This window comes from Oncorhynchus nerka, linkage group LG18 (genome assembly GCF_034236695.1).
Source record: "Oncorhynchus nerka isolate Pitt River linkage group LG18, Oner_Uvic_2.0, whole genome shotgun sequence".
NCBI lineage: Eukaryota > Metazoa > Chordata > Actinopteri > Salmoniformes > Salmonidae > Oncorhynchus > Oncorhynchus nerka.
Window position 1 is genome coordinate 18,927,455 of NC_088413.1, and position 22,562 is coordinate 18,950,016.

Below are 22,562 nucleotides of genomic sequence, written 5' to 3' on the forward strand. Positions count from 1 at the left end.
AACATACTATTCAAGCGATAATTGAGGTGATAATTTTTTGGTGGTCACAATTTTGACCCTGTGACTTCATCACATACATCACCAATGGCCTTATGCCTTATAGGGGTTCCTGTTTTCTATCTATGCTGTCTGTGTGGGACATCAATGTGAAGAGTTATTCAGAATGAAACTGACAGTCAACTTTGTTTAGAGGGGAATTTCACCAGAAGCAGAAGATTTGATAAGATCTTCACAGTTTCCAATTGACAGATTTAAGAGAATAGAGATAATACAAATAACAAAACATTTCCACAGTGTATTATGACAGAGTTCCCACAGTGTATTATGACAGAGTTCCCACAGTGTATTATGACAGTTCCCACAGTGTATTATGACAGAGTTCCCACAGTGTATTATGACAGAGTTCCCACAGTGTATTATGACAGAGTTCCCACAGTGTATTATGACAGAGTTCCCACAGTGTATTATGACAGTTCCCACAGTGTATTATGACCCACAGTGTATTATGACAGAGTTCCCACAGTGTATTATGACAGAGTTCCCACAGTGTATTATGACAGAGTTCCCACAGTGTATTATGACAGAGTTCCCACAGTGTATTATGACAGAGTTCCCACAGTGTATTATGACAGAGTTCCCACAGTGTATTATGACAGAGTTCCCACAGTGTATTATGACAGAGTTCCCACAGTGTATTATGACAGAGTTCCCACAGTGTATTATGACAGAGTTCCCACAGTGTATTATGACAGAGTTCCCACAGTGTATTATGACAGAGTTCCCACCGTGTATTATGACAGAGTTCCCACAGTGTATTATGACAGTTCCCACAGTGTATTATGACAGAGTTCCCACGGTGTATTATGCCAGAGTTCCCACAGTGTATTATGACAGAGTTCCCACAGTGTATTATGACAGGGTTTCCACAGTGTATTATGACAGAGTTCCCACAGTGTATTATGACAGAGTTCCCACAGTGTATTATGACAGAGTTCCCACAGTGTATTATGACAGAGTTCCCACAGTGTATTATGACAGAGTTCCCACAGTGTATTATGACAGAGTTCCCACAGTGTATTATGACAGAGTTCCCACAGTGTATTATGACAGAGTTCCCACAGTGTATTATGACAGTTCCCACAGTGTATTATGACAGAGTTCCCACAGTGTATTATGACAGAGTTCCCACAGTGTATTATGACAAAGTTCCCACAGTGTATTATGACAGAGTTCCCACAGTGTATTATGACAGAGTTCCCACAGTGTATTATGACAGAGTTCCCACAGTGTATTATGACAGAGTTCCCACAGTGTATTATGACAGAGTTCCCACAGTGTATTATGACAGAGTTCCCACAGTGTATTATGACAGAGTTCCCACAGTGTATTATGACAGAGTTCCCACAGTGTATTATGACAGAGTTCCCACAGTGTATTATTGCAGAGTTCATTACATATTTCCACCCTGTCTTTTTGTACAACATAACATATACATACCGGTTATGTCTGATGACTTGACTCTCTTTGCAATGATTCCACTGTTCCACATGACATCTACCTACATGAACTATTATACAACTCTATAGCTCTACTCTATTCCACAGGAGAAGAGAAAGCATCACACAGATCCTTAGATACAGGGACAGAGTCAAAGGTGGCCCTCCAGTAGATGTAGTACTAACTACAGGTACAGCTGTAGTGTTGGTGACAGAGGCCTGTGCTGTAGAGCTCACAACCAACCCCACAGAGTCCTTTACTGAGCCCAGACACACACCCACGTTGCCTGCCCTGTCAACTACCACTAGCTCTACCTTCTTTGAACAGCAGGTGGCGCTGTACTCAACCCGGGTCACGTTCTCGCCCCCGGTGCCCACCTCTGTAGAAGTGTTCAGGGTCCCGTTGCCCTGACGCAGGGTGACTCGGTCGATGCCAGTCCCGTTGGCACCGTCGGTCAGGTTGGCAGAGAGCTGCCAGTAAGAGGCACCGCAGTCAGCCGGGCAGTTGGACGAGACGCTGACCACCCCACACTGGGGAGGGCTGAAATCTGTCACCTGGAGGAGGGGGGAGACAGAGAGGGAGCGATAGAGAGCTTAGTCAGACAACTGAAGTAGTGGTGGTGGTAGAACCATCTCTGACCTGTAGCGCTGTTAGCATTCTTATCAGGGCCATGAGGGAGAGAGGATATGAGGAAAGGAGGCCAGACCCATTTTAGAGTTTTGGAACATGACCCTTACCTTGCTGACAACAGAGAGACGCAGGATGGCGTAGTTCAAGTCTGCTGCTCCAGCGGACTCTGCCTCGATGGTCAGGGTGACGTCCGTTCCCGATGGGGTGCTGGCGGGCGCCGTGAGAGTCACCGTACCGTTGGCCGCTCCCTCTCCGGTCACAATGGAGACACTGGCGGGGAAGGAGGAAGTGAAGCCGCGGTCGTTCGTGGCTCGGACGGTAAAAGCTCCTCCTGTTCCGTTGGCCATTGCCACAGTGAAGGGGACAGAGATGGTAGAACCGGGTTCTAGAGTACTGTCAGCCTGGGCCTGGGGAGAGAAGAACTTCACTTTTTAACAATACGACAGTGTTCAAAATACCATCCTATTCCTTGTAGTGCACTGCTTTTCATCAGAACCCAACGGAAAAGGGTGCAATTTCAGAGTTCTACAAGACTGACCGTAACAGAGATGCTGGAAGTCTTTATCTGAGTGGAGGCCTGTCTCTGGAAGAGGCTAGGTGATGATTTGGTGGTGGCGCTATTGCTCTCTCCCCTCAGACGCACCACAAACTCCCCCTGTGGGACTCTGGCCACGGTAACCAGGAAGTCCCCGCCGCCTAGAGATTGCAGGGTTCCGTTGACTTCTGACCCTGACCCCAAAGCCTCGACCAGGGCCACCGCCGTCACAGTGACAGAGTCACCCCCCGTCACAGACACCAGCAGGGTTATGTTATCGCCTGGGAGGGGGGAGGGGGGGTAGGAGAGACCGGGTGGTGAAGGGAGACATGGAGGAAGAGGAGAGAAGGGGAGGAGAGTGAAGTGAACAGAGGAAAAGAGAGAGTAAGAATGAGAGAGAGGGTAACGGAGCGAGGGAGAAAACGAGGTAGAAACAGAGAGGTAAGGTGAAGTAGAGAGGAAGAGGAAGTTATTATTTTCTTTTACATTATTTGAAACTACTCTGCTGTGATGCTTTGACTAAACTACTCTGCTGTGATGCTTTGACTAAACTACTCTGCTGTGATGCTTTGACTAAACTACTCTGCTGTGATGCTATGGAAGATGAAGATGAAAAAGCCGGTACTGAAGATGGTTTCATCTGTTATTTATTGTTACCTGTGAGAGGACGGCCCTCTTTGAGGCCAAAGTCTCCATGAGCACCGCCGAAAGCCTCCACGAAATGGTAGCCGAAATTAACAGAACTCTGACCTGAAACACACGCACATTAGATAATCATTATTTAAACAATTCTTACATAGAGAAGAAAGATAGATATCTAAATGTTGTGATGAGGAGGGGAAGTCCAGACAATGGACTATGTCTGAAACGGAACCCTATTCCATACAATCACTACTGTTGACCAGGGATCAGGGCTCGCCACTGTACTGACCTATGACCTTCAGTGAGTAAGACTCTAGGGAGTTAAGACTGATTTCCCATAATCCTGTGTTGTTGTGTGTGGTCAGAGAGACGCGGTGTAGGTTCCCTACAGTCTGGATGGTCCCCAGAGGACCGCTGGCCTCACTGTTACTCTGAGACACACCTAGAGGGAGGAGAGGGACATCTGGTTATCAAACCTTTACCTGGACAGGTGACGTGTACAATAACTCACAACTGGCTGTCACACACACACCTGAAGGGCTGGTGAGAGTGAAGGAGAGGGATCCTCCTGTGATGTAAGCATTCAGGTTTCTCATAGACTCGTCTACTGTAAAGGAGAAATTCTCTGCCTTTCCTGGGCTCCTTACCTCCTGTAGAACAGTCACCTGCAGGAGGAGGAGGAGGAGGAGGAGTTAATAGACAATACATTAGATATGTTAACAGCACAGTAACCTGGAGGAGGAGGAGGAGGAGGAGTTAATAGACAATACATTAGATATGTTAACAACACAGTAACCTGGAGGAGGAGGAGGAGGAGGAGGAGTTAATAGACAATACATTAGATATGTTAACAACACAGTAACCTGGAGGAGGAGGAGGAGGAGGAGAAGGAGGAGTTAACAGACAATACATTAGATATGTTAACAACACAGTAACTTGGAGGAGGAGGAGGAGGAGTTAATAAATCAAATTCAAATCAAATCAAATTTTATTTGTCACTTACACATGGTTAGCAGATGTTAATGCGAGTGTAGCGAAATGCTTGTGCTTCTAGTTCCGACAATGCAGTGATAACCAACAAGTAATCTAACTAACAATTCCAAAACTACTGTCTTATACACAGTGTAAGGGGATAAGGAATATGTACATAAGGATATATGAATGAGTGATGGTACAGAGCAGCATACAGTAGATGGTATCGAGTACAGTATATACATATGAGATGAGTATGTAGACAAAGTAAACAAAGTGGCATAGTTAAAGTGGCTAGTGACATAAGAATGCAGTCGATGATCTAGAGTACAGTATATACATATGCATATGAGATGAATAATGTAGGGTAAGTAACATTATATAAGGTAGCATTGTTTAAAGTGGCTAGTGATATATTTACATCATTTCCCATCAATTCCCATTATTAAAGTGGCTGGAGTTGGGTCAGTGTCAATGACAGTGTGTTGGCAGCAGCCACTCAATGTTAGTGGTGGCTGTTTAACAGTCTGATGGCCTTGAGATAGAAGCTGTTTTTCAGTCTCTAATAGACAATATATTAGATATGTTAACAACACAGTAACTTGGAGGAGGAGGAGGAGGAGGAGGAGTTAATAGACAATACATTAGATATGTTAACAACACAGTAACCTGGAGGAGGAGGAGGAGGAGGAGGAGAAGGAGGAGTTAACAGACAATACATTAGATATGTTAACAACACAGTAACTTGGAGGAGGAGGAGGAGGAGGAGTTAATAGACAATATATTAGATATGTTAACAACACAGTAACTTGGAGGAGGAGGAGGAGGAGTTAATAGACAATACATTAGATATGTTAACAACACAGTAACCTGGAGGAGGAGGAGGAGGAGGAGGAGGAGAAGGAGGAGTTAATAGACAATACATTAGATATGTTAACAACACAGTAACCTGGAGGAGGAGGAGGAGGAGGAGAAGGAGGAGTTAATAGACAATACATTAGATATGTTAACAACACAGTAACCTGGAGGAGGAGGAGGAGGAGGAGAAGGAGGAGTTAATAGACAATACATTAGATATGTTAACAACACAGTAACCTGGAGGAGGAGGATGAGGAGGAGGAGGGGTTAACAGACAATACATTTACATTACATTTAAGTCATTTAGCAGACGCTCTTATCCAGAGCGACTTACAAATTGGTGCATTCACCTTATGACATCCAGTGGAACAGTAGTGCATCTAAATCTTTTAAGGGGGGTGAGAGGGATTACTTTATCCTATCCTAGGTATTCCTTAAAGAGGTGGGGTTTCAGGTGTCTCCGGAAGGTGGTGATTGACTCCGCTGTCCTGGCGTCGTGAGGGAGTTTGTTCCACCATTGGGGGGCCAGAGCAGCGAACAGTTTTGACTGGGCTGAGCGGGAACTGTACTTCCTCAGTGGTAGGGAGGCGAGCAGGCCAGAGGTGGATGAACGCAGTGCCCTTGTTTGGGTGTAGGGCCTGATCAGAGCCTGGAGTTACTGAGGTGCCGTTCCCCTCACAGCTCCGTAGGCAAGCACCATGGTCTTGTAGCGGATGCGAGCTTCAACTGGAAGCCAGTGGAGAGAGCGGAGGAGCGGGGTGACGTGAGAGAACTTGGGAAGGTTGAACACCAGACGGGCTGCGGCGTTCTGGATGAGTTGTAGGGGTTTAATGGCACAGGCAGGGAGCCCAGCCAACAGCGAGTTGCAGTAATCCAGACGGGAGATGACAAGTGCCTGGATTAGGACCTGCGCCGCTTCCTGTGTGAGGCAGGGTCGTACTCTGCGGATGTTGTAGAGCATGAACCTACAGGAACGGGCCACCACCTTGATGTTAGTTGAGAACGACAGGGTGTTGTCCAGGATCACGCCAAGGTTCTTAGCGCTCTGGGAGGAGGACACAATGGAGTTGTCAACCGTGATGGCGAGATCATGGAACGGGCAGTCCTTCCCGGGAGGAAGAGCAGCTCCGTCTTGCCGAGGTTCAGCTTGAGGTGGTGATCCGTCATCCACACTGATATGTCTGCCAGACATGCAGAGATGCGATTCGCCACCTGGTCATCAGAAGGGGGAAAGGAGAAGATTAATTGTGTGTCGTCTGCATAGCAATGATAGGAGAGACCATGTGAGGTTATGACAGAGCCAAGTGACTTGGTGTATAGTGAGAATAGGAGAGGGCCTAGAACAGAGCCCTGGGGACGCCAGTGGTGAGAGCGCGTGGTGAGGAGACAGATTCTCGCCACGCCACCTGGTAGGAGCGACCTGTCAGGTAGGACGCAATCCAAGCGTGGGCCGCGCCGGAGATGCCCAACTCGGAGAGGGTGGAGAGGAGGATCTGATGGTTCACAGTATCGAAGGCAGCCGATAGGTCTAGAAGGATGAGAGCAGAGGAGAGAGAGTTAGCTTTAGCAGTGCGGAGCGCCTCCGTGATACAGAGAAGAGCAGTCTCAGTTGAATGACTAGTCTTGAAACCTGACTGATTTGGATCAAGAAGGTCATTCTGAGAGAGATAGCGGGAGAGCTGGCCAAGGACGGCACGTTCAAGAGTTTTGGAGAGAAAAGAAAGAAGGGATACTGGTCTGTAGTTGTTGACATCGGAGGGATCGAGTGTAGGTTTTTTCAGAAGGGGTGCAAACTCTCGCTCTCTTGAAGACGGAAGGGACGTAGCCAGCGGTCAGGGATGAGTTGATGAGCGAGGTGAGGTAAGGGAGAAGGTCTCCGGAAATGGTCTGGAGAAGAGAGGAGGGGATAGGGTCAAGCGGGCAGGTTGTTGGGCGGCCGGCCGTCACAAGACGCGAGATTTCATCTGGAGAGAGAGGGGAGAAAGAGGTCAGAGCACAGGGTAGGGCAGTGTGAGTAGAACCAGCGGTGTCGTTTGACTTAGCAAACGAGGATCGGATGTCGTCGACCTTCTTTTCAAAATGGTTGACGAAGTCATCTGCAGAGAGGGAGGAGGGGGAGGAGGATTCAGGAGGGAGGAGAAGGTGGCAAAGAGCTTCCTAGGGTTAGAGGCAGATGCTTGGAATTTAGAGTGGTAGAAAGTGGCTTTAGCAGCAGAGAGAGAAGAGGAAAATGTAGAGAGGAGGGAGTGAAAGGATGCCAGGTCCGCAGGGAGGCGAAGTTTTCCTCCATTTCCGCTCGGCTGCCCGGAGCCCTGTTCTGTGAGCTCGCAATGAGTCGTCGAGCCACGGAGCGGGAGGGAGGACCGAGCCGGCCTGGAGGATAGGGGACATAGAGAGTCAAAGGATGCAGAAAGGGAGGAGAGGAGGGTTGAGGAGGCAGAATCAGGAGATAGGTTGGAGAAGGTTTGAGCAGAGGGAAGAGATGATAGGATGGAAGAGGAGAGAGTAGCGGGGTAGAGAGAGCGAAGGTTGGGACGGCGCGATACCATCCGAGTAGGGGCAGTGTGGGAAGTGTTGGATGAGAGCGAGAGGGAAAAGGATACAAGGTAGTGGTCGGAGACTTGGAGGGGAGTTGCAATGAGGTTAGTGGAAGAACAGCATCTAGTAAAGATGAGGTTGAGCGTATTTCCTGCCTTGTGAGTAGGGGGGTAGGTGAGAGGGTGAGGTCAAAAGAGGAGAGGAGTGGAAAGAAGGAGGCAGAGAGGAATGAGTCAAAGGTAGACGTGGGGAGGTTAAAGTCGCCCAGAACTGTGAGAGGTGAGCCGTCCTCAGGAAAGGAGCTTATCAAGGCATCAAGCTCATTGATGAACTCTCCGAGGGAACCTGGAGGGCGATAAATGATAAGGATGTTAAGCTTGAAAGGGCTGGTAACTGTGACAGCATGGAATTCAAAGGAGGCGATAGACAGATGGGTAAGGGGAGAAAGAGAGAATGACCACTTGGGAGAGATGAGGATCCCGGTGCCACCACCCCGCTGACCAGAAGCTCGGGGTGTGCGAGAACACGTGGGCAGACGAAGAGAGAGCAGTAGGAGTAGCAGTGTTGTCTGTGGTGATCCATGTTTCCGTCAGTGCCAAGAAGTCGAGGGACTGGAGGGAGGCATAGGCTGAGATGAACTCTGCCTTGTTGGCCGCAGATCGGCAGTTCCAGAGGCTACCGGAGACCTGGAACTCCACATGGGTCGTGCGCGCTGGGACCACCAGATTAGGGTGGCCGCGGCCACGCGGTGTGGAGCGTTTGTATGGTCTGTGCAGAGAGGAGAGAACAGGGATAGACAGACACATAGTTGACAGGCTACACAAGAGGCTACGCTAATGCAAAGGAGATTGGAATGACAAGTGGACTACACGTCACGAGTGTTCAGAGAGTTAAGCTTACGTAGCAAGAATCTTATTGACTAAAATGATTAAAATGATACAATACTGCTGAAGTAGGCTAGCTGGCAGAGGCTGCGTTGTTGACTATGTAGGCTAGCTGGCAGTGGCTGCGTTGTTGACACTACACTAATCAAGTCGTTCCGTTGAGTGTAATAGTTTCTACTGTGCTGCTATTTGGGGCTAGCTGGCTAGCTAGCAGTGTTGATTACGTTACGTTGCGTTAAAAGAACGACAATAGCTGGCTAGCTAACCTAGGAAATCGCTCTAGACTACACAATTATCTTTGATACAAAGACGGCTATGTAGCTAGCTATGTAGCTAGCTACGATCAAACAAATCAAGCCGTTGTACTGTAATGAAATGAAATGAAAAATGTGATACTACCTGTGGAGCGAAGCGAAATGCGACCGGGTTGTTGAGTGCGGAAGTTCTGTTCGGTGGACGTTGGCTAGCTGTTGGCTAGCTAGCAGTGTCTCCTACGTTAAGGACGACAAATAGCTGGCTAGCTAACCTCGGTAAATTAAGATAATCACTCTAAAACTACACACTCTAGACTACACAATTATCTTGGATACGAAGACAGCAAAGACAACTATGTAGCTAGCTAACACTACACTAATCAAGTCGTTCAGTTGAGTGTAATAGTTGTGCTGCTAATCGGTAGACGGTGGACGTTAGCTAGCTGGCTAGCTGCAGGGCAGATAGCAGTGTAGACTGCGTTAGGACGACGAAATACGATAATTACGCAATTATCTATGATACAATTATCTATGATATCTATGATACAAAGACGGCTATGTAGCTAGCTAAGAAGAAATTGCTAAGATTAGACAAATCAAACCGTTGTACTATAATGAAATGTAATGAAATGTAATACTACCTGCGGACCGAGTGCGGATGCGACCGCTTGCTCCAACCCGGAAGTTCAATACATTAGATATGTTAACAACACAGTAACCTGGAGGAGGAGGAGGAGGAGGAGGAGAAGGAGGAGTTAATAGACAATACATTAGATATGTTAACAACACAGTAACCTGGAGGAGGAGGAGGAGGAGGAGGAGGGGTTAACAGACAATACATTAGATAGGAATACCTATGTGAGAATGCTGTTCATCGACTACAGCTCGGCATTCAACACCATAGTACCCTCCAAGCTCGTCATCAAGCTCGAGACCCTGGGTCTCGACTCCCGCCCTGTGCAACTGGGTACTGACTTCCTGACGGGCCGCCCCAGGTGGTGAGGGTAGGCAACAACATCTCCTCCCCGCTGATCCTCAACACGGGGCCCCACAAGGGTGCGTCTGAGCCCTCTCCTGTACTCCCTGTTCACCCACGACTGCGTGGCCACGCACGCTCCAACTCAATCATCAAGTTTGCGGACGACACAACAGTGGTAGGCTTGATTACCAACAACGACGAGACGGCCTACAGGGAGGAGGTGAGGGCCTCGGAGTGTGGTGTCAGGAAAATAACCTCACACTCAACGTCAACAAAACTAAGGAGATGATTGTGGACTTCAGGAAACAGCAGAGGGAACACCCCTATCCACATCGATGGAACAGTAGTGGAGAGGGTAGCAAGTTTTAAGTTCCTCGGCATACACATCACAGACAAACTGAATTGGTCCACTCACACTGACAGCGTCGTGAAGAAGGCGCAGCAGCGCCTCTTCAACCTCAGGAGGCTGAAGAAATTCGGCTTGTCACCAAAAGCACTCACAAACTTCTACAGATGCACAATCGAGAGCATCCTGGCGGGCTGTATCACCGCCTGGTACGGCAACTGCTCCGCCTCAACCGTAAGGCTCTCCAGAGGGTAGTGAGGTCTGCACAACGCATCACCGGGGGCAAACTACCTGCCCTCCAGGACACCTACACCACCCGATGTTACAGGAAGGCCATAAAGATCATCAAGGACATCAACCACCCGAACCACTGCCTGTTCACCCCGCTATCATCCAGAAGGCGAGGTCAGTACAGGTGCATCAAAGCTGGGACTGAGAGACTGAAAAACAGCTTCTATCTCAAGGCTATCAGACTGTTAAACAGCCACCATTGAGTGGCTGCTGCCAACACACTGTCATTGACACTGACCCAACTCCAGCCACTTTAATAATGGGAATTGATGGGAAATGATGTAAATATATCACTAGCCACTTTAAACAATGCTACCTTATATAATGTTACTTACCCTACATTATTCATCTCATATGCATACGTATATACTGTACTCTACATCATCGACTGCATCCTTATGTAATACATGTATCACTAGCCACTTTAACTATGCCACTTTGTTTACTTTGTCTACATACTCATCTCATATGTATATACTGTACTCGATACCATCTACTGTATGCTGCTCTGTACCATCACTCACTCATATATCCTTATGTACATATTCTTTATCCCCTTACACTGTGTATAAGACAGTAGTTTTAGAATTGTTAGTTAGATTACTTGTTGGTTATCACTGCATTGTCGGAACTAGAAGCACAAGCATTTCGCTACACTCGCATTAACATCTGCTAACCATGTGTATGTGACAAATAAAATTTGATTTGATTTGATTTGATATGTTAACAACACAGTAACCTGGAGGAGGAGGAGGAGGAGAAGACAATACATTAGATATGTTAACAACACAGTAACCTGGAGGAGGAGGATGAGGAGGAGGAGGGGTTAACAGACAATACATTAGATATGTTAACAACACAGTAACCTGGAGGAGGAGGAGGAGGAGGAGGAGAAGGACAAGGAGGAGTTAACAGACAATACATTAGATATGTTAACAACACAGTAACTTGGAGGAGGAGGAGTTAATAGACAATACATTAGATATGTTATAAACACAGTAACCTGGAGGAGGAGGAGGAGGAGGAGGAGGAGGAGGAGGGGTTAATAGACAATACATTAGATATGTTATAAACACAGTTGAGGTCATTGTTATGTGTACAGTTGTATATCTTGTCCAGTGAGTGAGAGTGACTGACTGAACACTGAGCTGGCGGACATTGGTCTATAACCTGTAGGTCAATATATTATCATACCTGTGCTGCAGCGGAGGCGTCCTCGATGACGCTGGTGGCCCGGTGCAGATCCTCCTTGGTGACCTCAATGGCCTGACCTAGAGGAAGGGAGCACAGTATGTTCTGAGAACTCTATAAGAAGCTGTAAAACACTTTGGGACAACTGCTTTGTGAATTAAATCAATTGAATGATTGGTTGACCTCCAGAGGCCTGGGCAAGGTCACGGTAGAGCTGAGCGTCTGATTGGGCCATCCGGTTGGAGGCTCCACCCTTACTGGGCCATACGGCTGAAGCCCCGCCCATGGAACGACGACGTCGACTGGATCGGAGGTTGTCAGTCAACATGAAGGTCACCTGAGGAGAGGAGAGGAGAGGGAGCAGAGGAGAGGTAGAGAGAGGAGAAGAGAGTTAGAGGTTGATGACAGAATAAAGGATGAAAGGAAAGTGAAAGTTAGGAAAGCATGGCAGTAAAGAAATAAGATATGTTGAGATGAATCATAATGGTTAGCATTTACATCACATTTTATCAAATCTCAGTCCGACAACTTGTGAGCCAACGAACAGGAAACTGTCTTCAAAAGGGGGAGAGACAGAGACAGTGATGAAGAGAAGCACAGAGAAAGAGACAGAAAGATAAACAGTAGTGAAAGCTACTAACCACAGACTTGGTGCTCTCTATGAGGGCAGTGACAGTGCTCTTCAGTGCAGTGTCTTTAGCAGGAGCATCAGTGAACACAAAGATCTCAGAGGAGGGTGGCGCCGCCGTGAGGGCCAGCTGGGAATTACAACACATTCAGCAAAGAGTCAGACCACACTGGGATCAAGTACAGGATCTCTATGGGAAATAAGATGTTCAGTCCACTAGCTAGCTAACCAGCTCTGGCAGAGTTGCAAAAACAGGCAACCACATTTCAAATGCAGACGTTCAAATACAGCCTTCATATTGGCAATGAAACCTTTGCTCATGACATTGCCTGTATATATATAAATACACACACACACACACACACACCTGTAGTCCTGACAGGCACAGCTCTGGTATATCTCCTCCTCCTGATGCTGTCAGTGCGTTGATTCTCTGTTTGAAAATGTCTGCATTTGTTGTGGTGATCAGAGGTCCAAATCCTGCAAACACACACACACACACACACACACACCACAAATGACAAATTGTGTAAGATTTGGTCTGACATGAAAATGTAATGTTATGCCACTTGTATAGAGTGGTGTGAAGTGTGTAAAAAGAGATTAAATTTGGGTTAAAACAGTTATTCTGCTCCCAATTTCAGAGAGGCACTTGTGACGTGACGATGATGTTGGAATTGGACAACAGATCTGGGACCAGGCTAACACCCACCTGGGTCTGTGAAGGGGACCAGGATGTATGTTCCTGCTGATCTGGGACCAGGCTAACACCCACCTGGGTCTGTGAAGGGGACCAGGATGTATGTTCCTGCTGATCTGGGACCAGGCTAACACCCACCTGGGTCGTTGAAGGGGACCAGAATGTATGTTCCTGCTGATCTGGGACCAGGCTAACACCCACCTGGGTCGTTGAAGGGGACCAGAACGTATGTTCCTAATGATCTGGGACCAGGCTAACACCTACCTGGGTCTGTGAAGGGGCCCAGAATATATGTTCCTGCTGATCTGGGACCAGGCTAACACCCACCTGGGTCTGTGAAGGGGACCAGAATGTATGTTCCTGCTGATCTGGGACCAGGCTAACACCCACCTGCGTCTGTGAAGGGGACCAGGATGTATGTTCCTGCTGATCTGGGAACAGGCTAACACCCACCTGGGTCGTTGAAGGGGACCAGAATGTATGTTCCTGCTGATCTGGGACCAGGCTAACGCCCAACTGGGTCGTTGAAGGGGACCAGAATGTATGTTCCTGCTGATCTGGGACCAGGCTAACACCCACCTGGGTCGTTGAAGGGGACCAGGATGTATGTTCCTGCTGATCTGGGACCAGGCTAACACCCACCTGGGTCGTTGAAGGGGACCAGAATGTATGTTCCTGCTGATCTGGGACCAGGCTAACACCCACCTGGGTCGTTGAAGGGGACCAGGATGTATGTTCCTGCTGATCTGGGACCAGGCTAACACCCACCTGGGTCGTTGAAGGGGACCAGGATGTATGATGAAGGTTCCTGCTGGGTTCCTCTCTTACTGTCGATGATGGAGAAGGACACTCTCTTAGCCTCAGTGATGTCATCACTCATACTGCCTGTGGTGTCGATGACAAAACACAACACTGATGACTGGGTGATGCCCATTAACCTGGAGAGAAGAGGAGAGAGAGCAAGGGAGATTATGGAGTAGGAATTATGAACCAAAAACACCCTTTGTTATCCTAGCTCCTCACAACAGTTTACCATGACATCTCCCTCATCATATAGTAGTCCAATCCTTGCCCATAGTAGTGATACAATCCTCCAATTTAACACAAAACATCACAAATAATCCCCTCTTGCCTCAACATTGCCCACCTACTTCAGCCTCTCTCTCTCTCTCACCGTAGGAAGTCTTTGTCCCCGGCAGCTCCTCTGATGTCCTCCAACAGTTCCATGGTAGCGTTGACGGCCACGTCGGCTGCAGTGTGGTGGAGGTGACCGTGACTGGACCCCACGTCGTCTTTGTTGATGCCCCCTTCCGGGTCCCGACCGCTGGTCCGGTCAAACGACCCGCCGTGGCTACACTTACCTAGGAGAGGGGGAGATGAGTGTGTAAATTAGTTTGCATCAATGCTCCCGAGTAGAGCAGCGGTCTAAGGCGCTTCATCACAGTGTAAGCGGCATCACTACAGTCCTTGGTTTGATTCCAGGCTGTATCATAATCCGGCCGTGATTGGGAGTCCACATACGGTGGTGCACAATTGTCCTAACGTCGTCCGGGTTTGGCAGGGGTAGCCCGTCATTGTAAATAAACATTCACCTAGTTAAATAAAGGTTACATAATATCAGGTTTTTTTGGTTGTATTTATTAGGATCCCCATTAGCTGCTGTCTATCAAGAAGAGGAAGAAAAAGTGTGTGTGTGTGTGTGTGTGTGTGTGTGTGTGTGTGTGTGTGTGTGTGTGTGTGTACCTGCAGGTTTGTTGGAGGAGAACAGGTTGAAGTATCCAGAGGTGAGAAGGCCCAGCTGTAAGACCTCTGGTAGGATGTTATCAGTACAGTTACCTCCCATACAGCTCCTACAGGTCGGAGTACTGGGGCCTGAAGAGGGAGGAGAGGGAGGAGAGGGAGGAGATGGAGTTATAACAGGGTTACTGGGGCCTGAAGAGGGAGGAGAGGGAGTTATAACAGGAGTACTGGGGCCTGAAGAGGGAGGAGAGGGGGTTATAACAGGAGTACTGGGGCCTGAAGAGGGAGGAGTGGGGGTTATAACAGGAGTACTGGGGCCTGAAGAGGGAGGAGAGGGAGTTATAAAAGGAGTACTGGGGCCTGAAGAGGGAGGAGAGGGGGTTATAACAGGAGTACTGGGGCCTGAAGAGGGAGGAGAGGGAGGAGAGGGAGTTATAACAGGAGTACTGGGGCCTGAAGAGGGAGGAGAGGGAGGAGAGGGAGTTATAACAGGAGTACTGGGGCCTGAAGAGGGAGGAGAGGGAGGAGAGGGGGTTATAACAGGAGTACTGGGGCCTGAAGAGGGAGGAGAGGGGGTTATAACAGGAGTACTGGGGCCTGAAGAGGGAGGAGAGGGAGTTATAACAGGAGTACTGGGGCCTGAAGAGGGAGGAGAGGGAGTTATAACAGGAGTACTGGGGCCTGAAGAGGGAGGAGAGGGAGTTATAACAGGAGTACTGGGGCCTGAAGAGGGAGGAGAGGGAGTTATAACAGGAGTACTGGGTCTGAAGAGGGAGGAGAGGGGGTTATAACAGGGTTACTGGGGCCTGAAGAGGGAGGAGAGGGAGTTATAACAGGAGTACTGGGGCCTGAAGAGGGAGGAGAGGGGGTTATAACAGGAGTACTGGGGCCTGAAGAGGGAGGAGAGGGGGTTATAACATGGTTACTGGGGCCTGAAGAGGGAGGAGAGGGAGTTATAACAGGAGTACTGGGGCCTGAAGAGGGAGGAGAGGGGGTTATAACAGGAGTACTGGGGCCTGAAGAGGGAGGAGAGGGGGTTATAACAGGAGTACTGGGGCCTGAAGAGGGAGGAGAGGGGGTTATAACAGGAGTACTGGGGCCTGAAGAGGGAGGAGAGGGGGTTATAACAGGAGTGTGTGTATTGGAGAGGGTGACGGTGCGTGGTAATAGCAGTTTGTGCATTCACTCAAAAATGACACACAGAGACAGAGAGAGACAGAGAAAGAGAGAGAGAGAGAGAGAGAGAGAGAGAGAGAGAGAGAATCCACTGCAGAGTACGGTATGTGGGGTCATCAAATCAAATTGTATTTGTCACATGTGCCGAATACAAAAGTGGAATGCTTACCTACAAGCCCTTAACAACAGTGCAGTTTTTAAAAAAGTGTTAAGTAAAAATACAAGTAACAAATAATTAACGAGCAGCAGTAAAATAACAATAGGGAGGCTATATACTGTGAGTACCGGTACAGAGTCAATGTGCGGAGACACCGGTTAGTGGAGGTAATTGAGGTAATATGTACTTGTAGGTAGAGTTAAAGTGACTATGTATAGAGCGGTGTGAAGTGTGTAGAAGCGATGACAGGTCTATTATCTCCAGGCTGGTTGGTCGACTGATACAAAGAGGGAGTGGTTTGGTGTTGACATTGGCACACAGCCAAATACTTCTTTATCAATCCGCGAGGAGGGGTTTCTTTATTTCATGAACAAATGCCTTTATAATGTAGGCGTTTTAGCTACGTGTCTGTTTTGCATGTAGTTGCCTGTATTGTGCTGATATAGGTTGGTATATCTGGGGATGGTTTAAATAAACTACAGAGAGTTCCACACACAATACCTGCCAGGTTCACCAGTTGCAGGTCAGGTCTGATCAGAGTGCTGTACGGCTGTCTGTTCCCCATCTCAACCCAATTACTGTGGCTGTAGAAATCCTGGAGAGACAGTCACAATCAACTCCACAGTATCAGCACAGTCTCCATCATCTCCCTCTCTCACCTGTAGTATGTGTGTGTGTGTGTGTGTTTGTGCGTGTGCATGCGTGCTTGTTTGTGTGTTACCTCATCTGTAGTGGGACAGACAGCTCACCTGTAGTGTGTGACAGACTCGTCCCAGCGCCAGCCTGGCCAATAGGAAGCTCCCTCGTTTGACGCTGGCCTTGACCTCCGACACCCCCGCCGTGATCAGGGCCCGCCCCCCCTGGAAGGTCTCACCGTCGAAGTGGTGCGCCTGGCTCACATCATCATCATCACCACCATCATGTCACCCATCATCATCATCACCATCATCATCATCGGGTCACCATTAACATCACAATCATCAACCTCATCATCCTCATATCCATTATCACCACCCTTATCACCATCCTCCCCATTATCATCATCATCATGATCAACATCAGCATTATAATCATCACAATTTTCATCACCATTATCATCATAGTTATCACAATTGTCACCATTATCATCACCATTGTCATTGTCACCATTATCATACTCCAAATAATAATTGCCATCATTATCATCATATTGATCATCATTAACATCCTCATCACCATTAACATAATCATCACCACGTTCATCATCACCATTATTATCAGCATCAGCATCACCATTATCACCATTATCATAATCATTGTCATGATCATCACCATTATCATCATCATCACCATCATTCTCCTCATCATCTTGTCATCCTCACTTTGCTCAGAGCAAACGCCATGTCCACCAGGGCGTTGCTAAGGTACATCTTGACAATGGCGCTCTGGAAGAGGATGGTGGAGACGAGGGAGGAAGAGGAGGAGTCTGCAGAGCAGGCCTTCTGTAGTTTGATGATGGAGAGACTGTCATCAATCTTTGGAGAGAAAGGGAGAGAGAGAGGCAGACAGGTTATTAATTGGTTTGTAGGGGAAACACACAAGTAAGATACTTACTTTCAGTCAGGTGAAAAAAATGTCTTATTAGCACATTCATTGCTTTATTATAGAACTAATTACAAAAACATTAGTTCATTTCCAGTAGCTCATTCCGGTCTGTCACAACATTCACCAATAGTCAACTCACCGGCAGGCTGAAGTCCCGCCCCTGGGCGGCAGCCAGGGCGCGGCAGACCTCGGCGGTTTTGCGTAATACGGCCCTCTGTGTGATGTCACGGTGTGTGACCGAGCCCCCTCCTGAGATGAGGGGTTTGAAGGCCTGGGTGCCCCCTGGAATGGACAGGTACAGCGCCATCAAGAGGAGAGAGGTCTGCATGGCAGTGCATAAAGTTTTGATGGTCCAAGGAGATTGGTGGAGGTCTCTAATAACTCTCTCTATGTGTGAGATATGATCAGAGTCCAATATCAAGTATCTTCCTGGTTCTGTGAACCTGTTGCAACCTACAGAGACACATAAGGACAGAGAACAAATCAAGGAGAGGTTACTCAGGGTTAATGAGCTGTAATTGAAATGCCTGTGTGGAGATTGGGAATGAAGTGGGAAGCATGAGAGAGACAAGGGAATGAAGAGGGAGGCATGAGAGAGACAAGGGAATGAAGGGGGAGGCATGAGAGAGACAAGGGAATGAAGAGGGAAGCATGAGAGAGACAAGGGAATGAAGAGGGAGGCATGAGAGAGACAAGGGAATGAAGAGGGAGGCATGAGAGAGACAAGGGAATGAAGGGGAGGCATGAGAGAGACAAGGGAATGAAGGGGGAGGCATGAGAGAGACAAGGGAATGAAGAGGGAGGCATGAGAGAGACAAGGGAATGAAGGGGGAGGCATGAGAGAGACAAGGGAATGAAGGGGGAGGCATGAGAGAGACAAGGGAATGAAGGGGAGGCATGAGAGAGACAAGGGAATGAAGGGGGAGGCATGAGAGAGACAAGGGAATGAAGGGGGAGGCATTAGAGAGACAAGGGAATGAAGGGGGAGGCATGAGAGAGACAAGGGAATGAAGGGGGAGGCATGAGAGAGACAAGGGAATGAAGGGGAGGCATGAGAGAGACAAGGGAATGAAGGGGGAGGCATGAGAGAGACAAGGGAATGAAGGGGGAGGCATGAGAGAGACAAGGGAATGAAGGGGAGGCATGAGAGAGACAAGGGAATGAAGGGGGAAGCATGAGAGAGACAAGGGAATGAAGAGGGAAGCATGAGAGAGACAAGGGCATGAAGGGGAAGGCATGAGAGAGAAAAGGGAATGAAGGGGGAAGCATGAGAGAGACAAGGGAATGAAGAGGGAAGCATGAGAGAGACAATGGAATGAAGGGGGAGGCATGAGAGAGACAAGGGAATGAAGAGGGAAGCATGAGAGAGACAAGGGAATGAAGAGGGAAGCATGAGAGAGACAAGGGAATAAAGGGGGAGGCATGAGAGAGACAAGGGAATGAAGGGGGAGGCATGAGAGAGACAAGGGAATGAAGAGGGAAGCATGAGAGAGACAAGGGAATGAAGAGGGAAGCATGAGAGAGACAAGGGAATGAAGAGGGAAGCATGAGAGAGACAAGGGAATGAAGAGGGAAGCATGAGAGAGACAAGGGAATGAAGAGGGAAGCATGAGAGAGACAATGGAATGAAGGGGGAGGCATGAGAGAGACAAGGGAATGAAGAGGGAAGCATGAGAGAGACAAGGGAATGAAGAGGGAAGCATGAGAGAGACAAGGGAATGAAGGGGGAGGCATGAGAGAGACAAGGGAATGAAGGGGGAAGCATGAGAGAGGCAAGGGAATGAAGAGGGAAGCATGAGAGAGACAATGGAATGAAGGGGGAGGCATGAGAGAGACAAGGGAATGAAGAGGGAAGCATGAGAGAGACAAGGGAATGAAGAGGGAAGCATGAGAGAGACAAGGGAATGAAGGGGGAGGCATGAGAGAGACAAGGGAATGAAGAGGGAAGCATGAGAGAGACAAGGGAATGAAGAGGGAAGCATGAGAGAGACAAGGGAATGAAGAGGGAAGCATGAGAGAGACAAGGGAATGAAGAGGGAAGCATGAGAGAGACAAGGGAATGAAGAGGGAAGCATGAGAGAGACAAGGGAATGAAGAGGGAAGCATGAGAGAGACAAGGGAATGAAGGGGGAGGCATGAGAGAGAAAAGGGAATGAAGGGGGAAGCATGAGAGAGACAAGGGAATGAAGAGGGAATCATGAGAGAGACAAGGGAATGAAGGGGGAGGCATGAGAGAGACAAGGGAATGAAGAGGGAAGCATGAGAGAGACAAGGGAATGAAGGGGAAGGCATGAGAGAGAAAAGGGAATGAAGGGGGAAGCATGAGAGAGACAATGGAATGAAGGGGGAGGCATGAGAGAGACAAGGGAATGAAGAGGGAAGCATGAGAGAGACAAGGGAATGAAGAGGGAAGCATGAGAGAGACAAGGGAATGAAGGGGGAGGCATGAGAGAGACAAGGGAATGAAGGGGGAGGCATGAGAGAGACAAGGGAATGAAGAGGGAAGCATGAGAGAGACAAGGGAATGAAGAGGGAAGCATGAGAGAGACAAGGGAATGAAGAGGGAAGCATGAGAGAGACAAGGGAATGAAGAGGGAAGCATGAGAGAGACAAGGGAATGAAGAGGGAAGCATGAGAGAGACAAGGGAATGAAGGGGGAGGCATGAGAGAGAAAAGGGAATGAAGGGGGAAGCATGAGAGAGACAAGGGAATGAAGAGGGAAGCATGAGAGAGACAAGGGAATGAAGAGGGAAGCATGAGAGAGACAAGGGAATGAAGAGGGAAGCATGAGAGAGACAAGGGAATGAAGAGGGAAGCATGAGAGAGACAAGGGAATGAAGAGGGAAGCATGAGAGAGACAAGGGAATTAAGGGGGGAGGCATGAGAGAGAAAAGGGAGGGGAGACAGAAATATTCTCACTTAAGTCCTGACCATATCTCAGATCACATTGTACATATGACTAAAATAACTTATGGTTATCTAACGAACGCACTTTAAGAAAACTCCAATTTACATACAATTTTCCATTCAAATACTTTACATAACAGTGCAAAATTAACTAAAGATGAAGTCTAAAATACACAAAGTTGACTTACAAAAATTCCAACTGAAATGTTGACAGGTAAAATGGATTAAAATGACATTAAAATGTGTGTTTTACCTGTGAGTCGTGAAGTCCCGATGTCCACGTTGGGAGTGGTGGTGGAATGAGACTTCAAGTGTGTGTGTACAGTATTCTCTGTGTGTTTGACATTCTTTGTCCTTATCAGTTTGTGTGTGGGCTCATTGTGCTCCTTTATAACTTGCTACACCTGGGTGGAATGACGAGGGAAAGTCACTCATTCAGTGTTCAGGTGGCCGTGACAAGAATTCCCAAACAGAACACTCCTCCAGATACACAGGAAGAGGAGGGCTGTGTGTGTACAGTACGTGTTTACTGTGTGTGTGTTTACTGTGTGTGTGTGTGTGTGTGTGTGTGTGTGTGTGTGTGTGTGTGTGTGTGTGTGTGTGTGTGTGTGTGTGTGTGTGTGTGTGTGTGTGTGTGTGTGTGTCAGAGCAGTGGGAGGACAGTGGGAGAGGCCTTACTGTCCGTGTTGAGGAGGTCTGACTCAAATACACATAAAGGCAGTGTACCAAATGACACCCTTTCCATATATATGAGCCCTATGAGTCCTATGAGCTCTATGAGTCCTATGAGTTCTATCAGCACTATGAGGACTATGAGCCCTATGAGTTCTATGAGTCCTATGAGCACTATGAGTCCTGGTCAACTGTAGTGCACTATTTAAGGAATAGGGTGGCGTTTGGGGGACATTATGTGAAGTGATGTATCTCATAACAAATGGTTCACTTTTCATTCCCATAAAGGCTTTTTCTTCTCTGCCAGCTGTTGTCTGTTTTTTCTTAGTTCAATAAGAGAAGCAGCATTTCGCAATTCATAGGAGAAAAGTGATATGTCATGTTTGATGAGTGAATGTGCATTGTGAACGTACTGTTAGATCAGTGGAGGCTGCTGAGGGAAGGACGGCTCATAATAATGTCTGGAACGGAGTCAATAGAATGATATCAGACATTTCTTCCATGCCATTAGTATGAGCCGTCCTCCCCTCAGAAGCCTCCTATGTTTTAGATGCCTCAGTGTGTGTGTGCGCGTGTGTGTGTGAGCTAAAGTATCCTTTTCTGGCGTTCCACTGTTTCATCACAATTACACGCAGGGGTGAATCCTAACTTCCACTTAAGTCAAACTTTCACTTAGTAATGCATTGATGTCATATGGAGACTAAATGAAAATTGGACCTGAAGTTAGGATTCAACCTTTAGTGATGTATTAGAGAGAACCAACGGATTCTCCTTTTCTGGCCTTCCGCTGTTCTGACACAATTACCCTGTCAGGTTACTTCTTCATCCAATTGTCATTTGCTTTCTCTTTCATTTCCATGGCAATCAGGTCACTCTCATTTCCTGTCAATGGTCAGGCGGAAGGTAACATAGAAGTAGAGCCAATAATTCCAGTTCTACATAAAGTACAGTAGCAGGATGCTACAGATGTCCAGAAAGGACAAGAGTCTTTAAAGGACAGAGAGAAAGACGGAGGAAATATAGAGAAAAGGAGAGGGACCTGATAGGAAAAATAATATCACAGTCACAGGGAGGGATACCAGAGAGTTGTAAAGAGGGAGGGACACCAGAGAGTTGTAAAGTGGGAGGGACACCAGAGAGTTGTAAAGAGGGAGGGATACCAGAGAGTTGTATAGAGGGAGGGATACCAGAGAGTTGTAAAGAGGGAGGGACACCAGAGAGTTGTAAAGAGGGAGGGATACCAGAGAGTTGTAAAGAGGGAGGGACACCAGAGAGTTGTAAAGAGGGAGGGATACCAGAGAGTTGTATAGAGGGAGGGACACCAGAGAGTTGTATAGAGGGAGGGATACCAGAGAGTTGTATAGAGGGAGGGATACCAGAG

At 47.8% G+C, this 22,562-nt stretch overlaps 1 protein-coding gene across 1 annotated transcript; it reads right to left on the minus strand.

The window, feature by feature from the left end:
* Positions 1-1,260: 1,260 nt before the first annotated feature.
* On the minus strand, positions 1,261-20,903 carry vwa10.2 (von Willebrand factor A domain containing 10, tandem duplicate 2). Its single transcript, XM_065003645.1, has 18 exons — positions 20,763-20,903; positions 17,742-18,055; positions 17,380-17,532; positions 16,768-16,908; positions 16,520-16,613; positions 14,689-14,817; positions 14,120-14,306; positions 13,714-13,883; positions 12,613-12,725; positions 12,259-12,375; positions 11,801-11,954; positions 11,621-11,697; positions 3,837-3,969; positions 3,594-3,746; positions 3,320-3,412; positions 2,666-2,943; positions 2,235-2,534; positions 1,261-2,051 (listed from the first exon to the last, which is right to left on the minus strand). The coding sequence occupies exons 2-18, from the start codon at positions 17,928-17,930 to the stop codon at positions 1,581-1,583; spliced, it is 2,952 nt and encodes a 983-aa protein (XP_064859717.1). The 5' UTR covers positions 17,931-18,055; positions 20,763-20,903; the 3' UTR covers positions 1,261-1,580.
* Between the last annotated feature and the right edge of the window lie 1,659 nt (positions 20,904-22,562).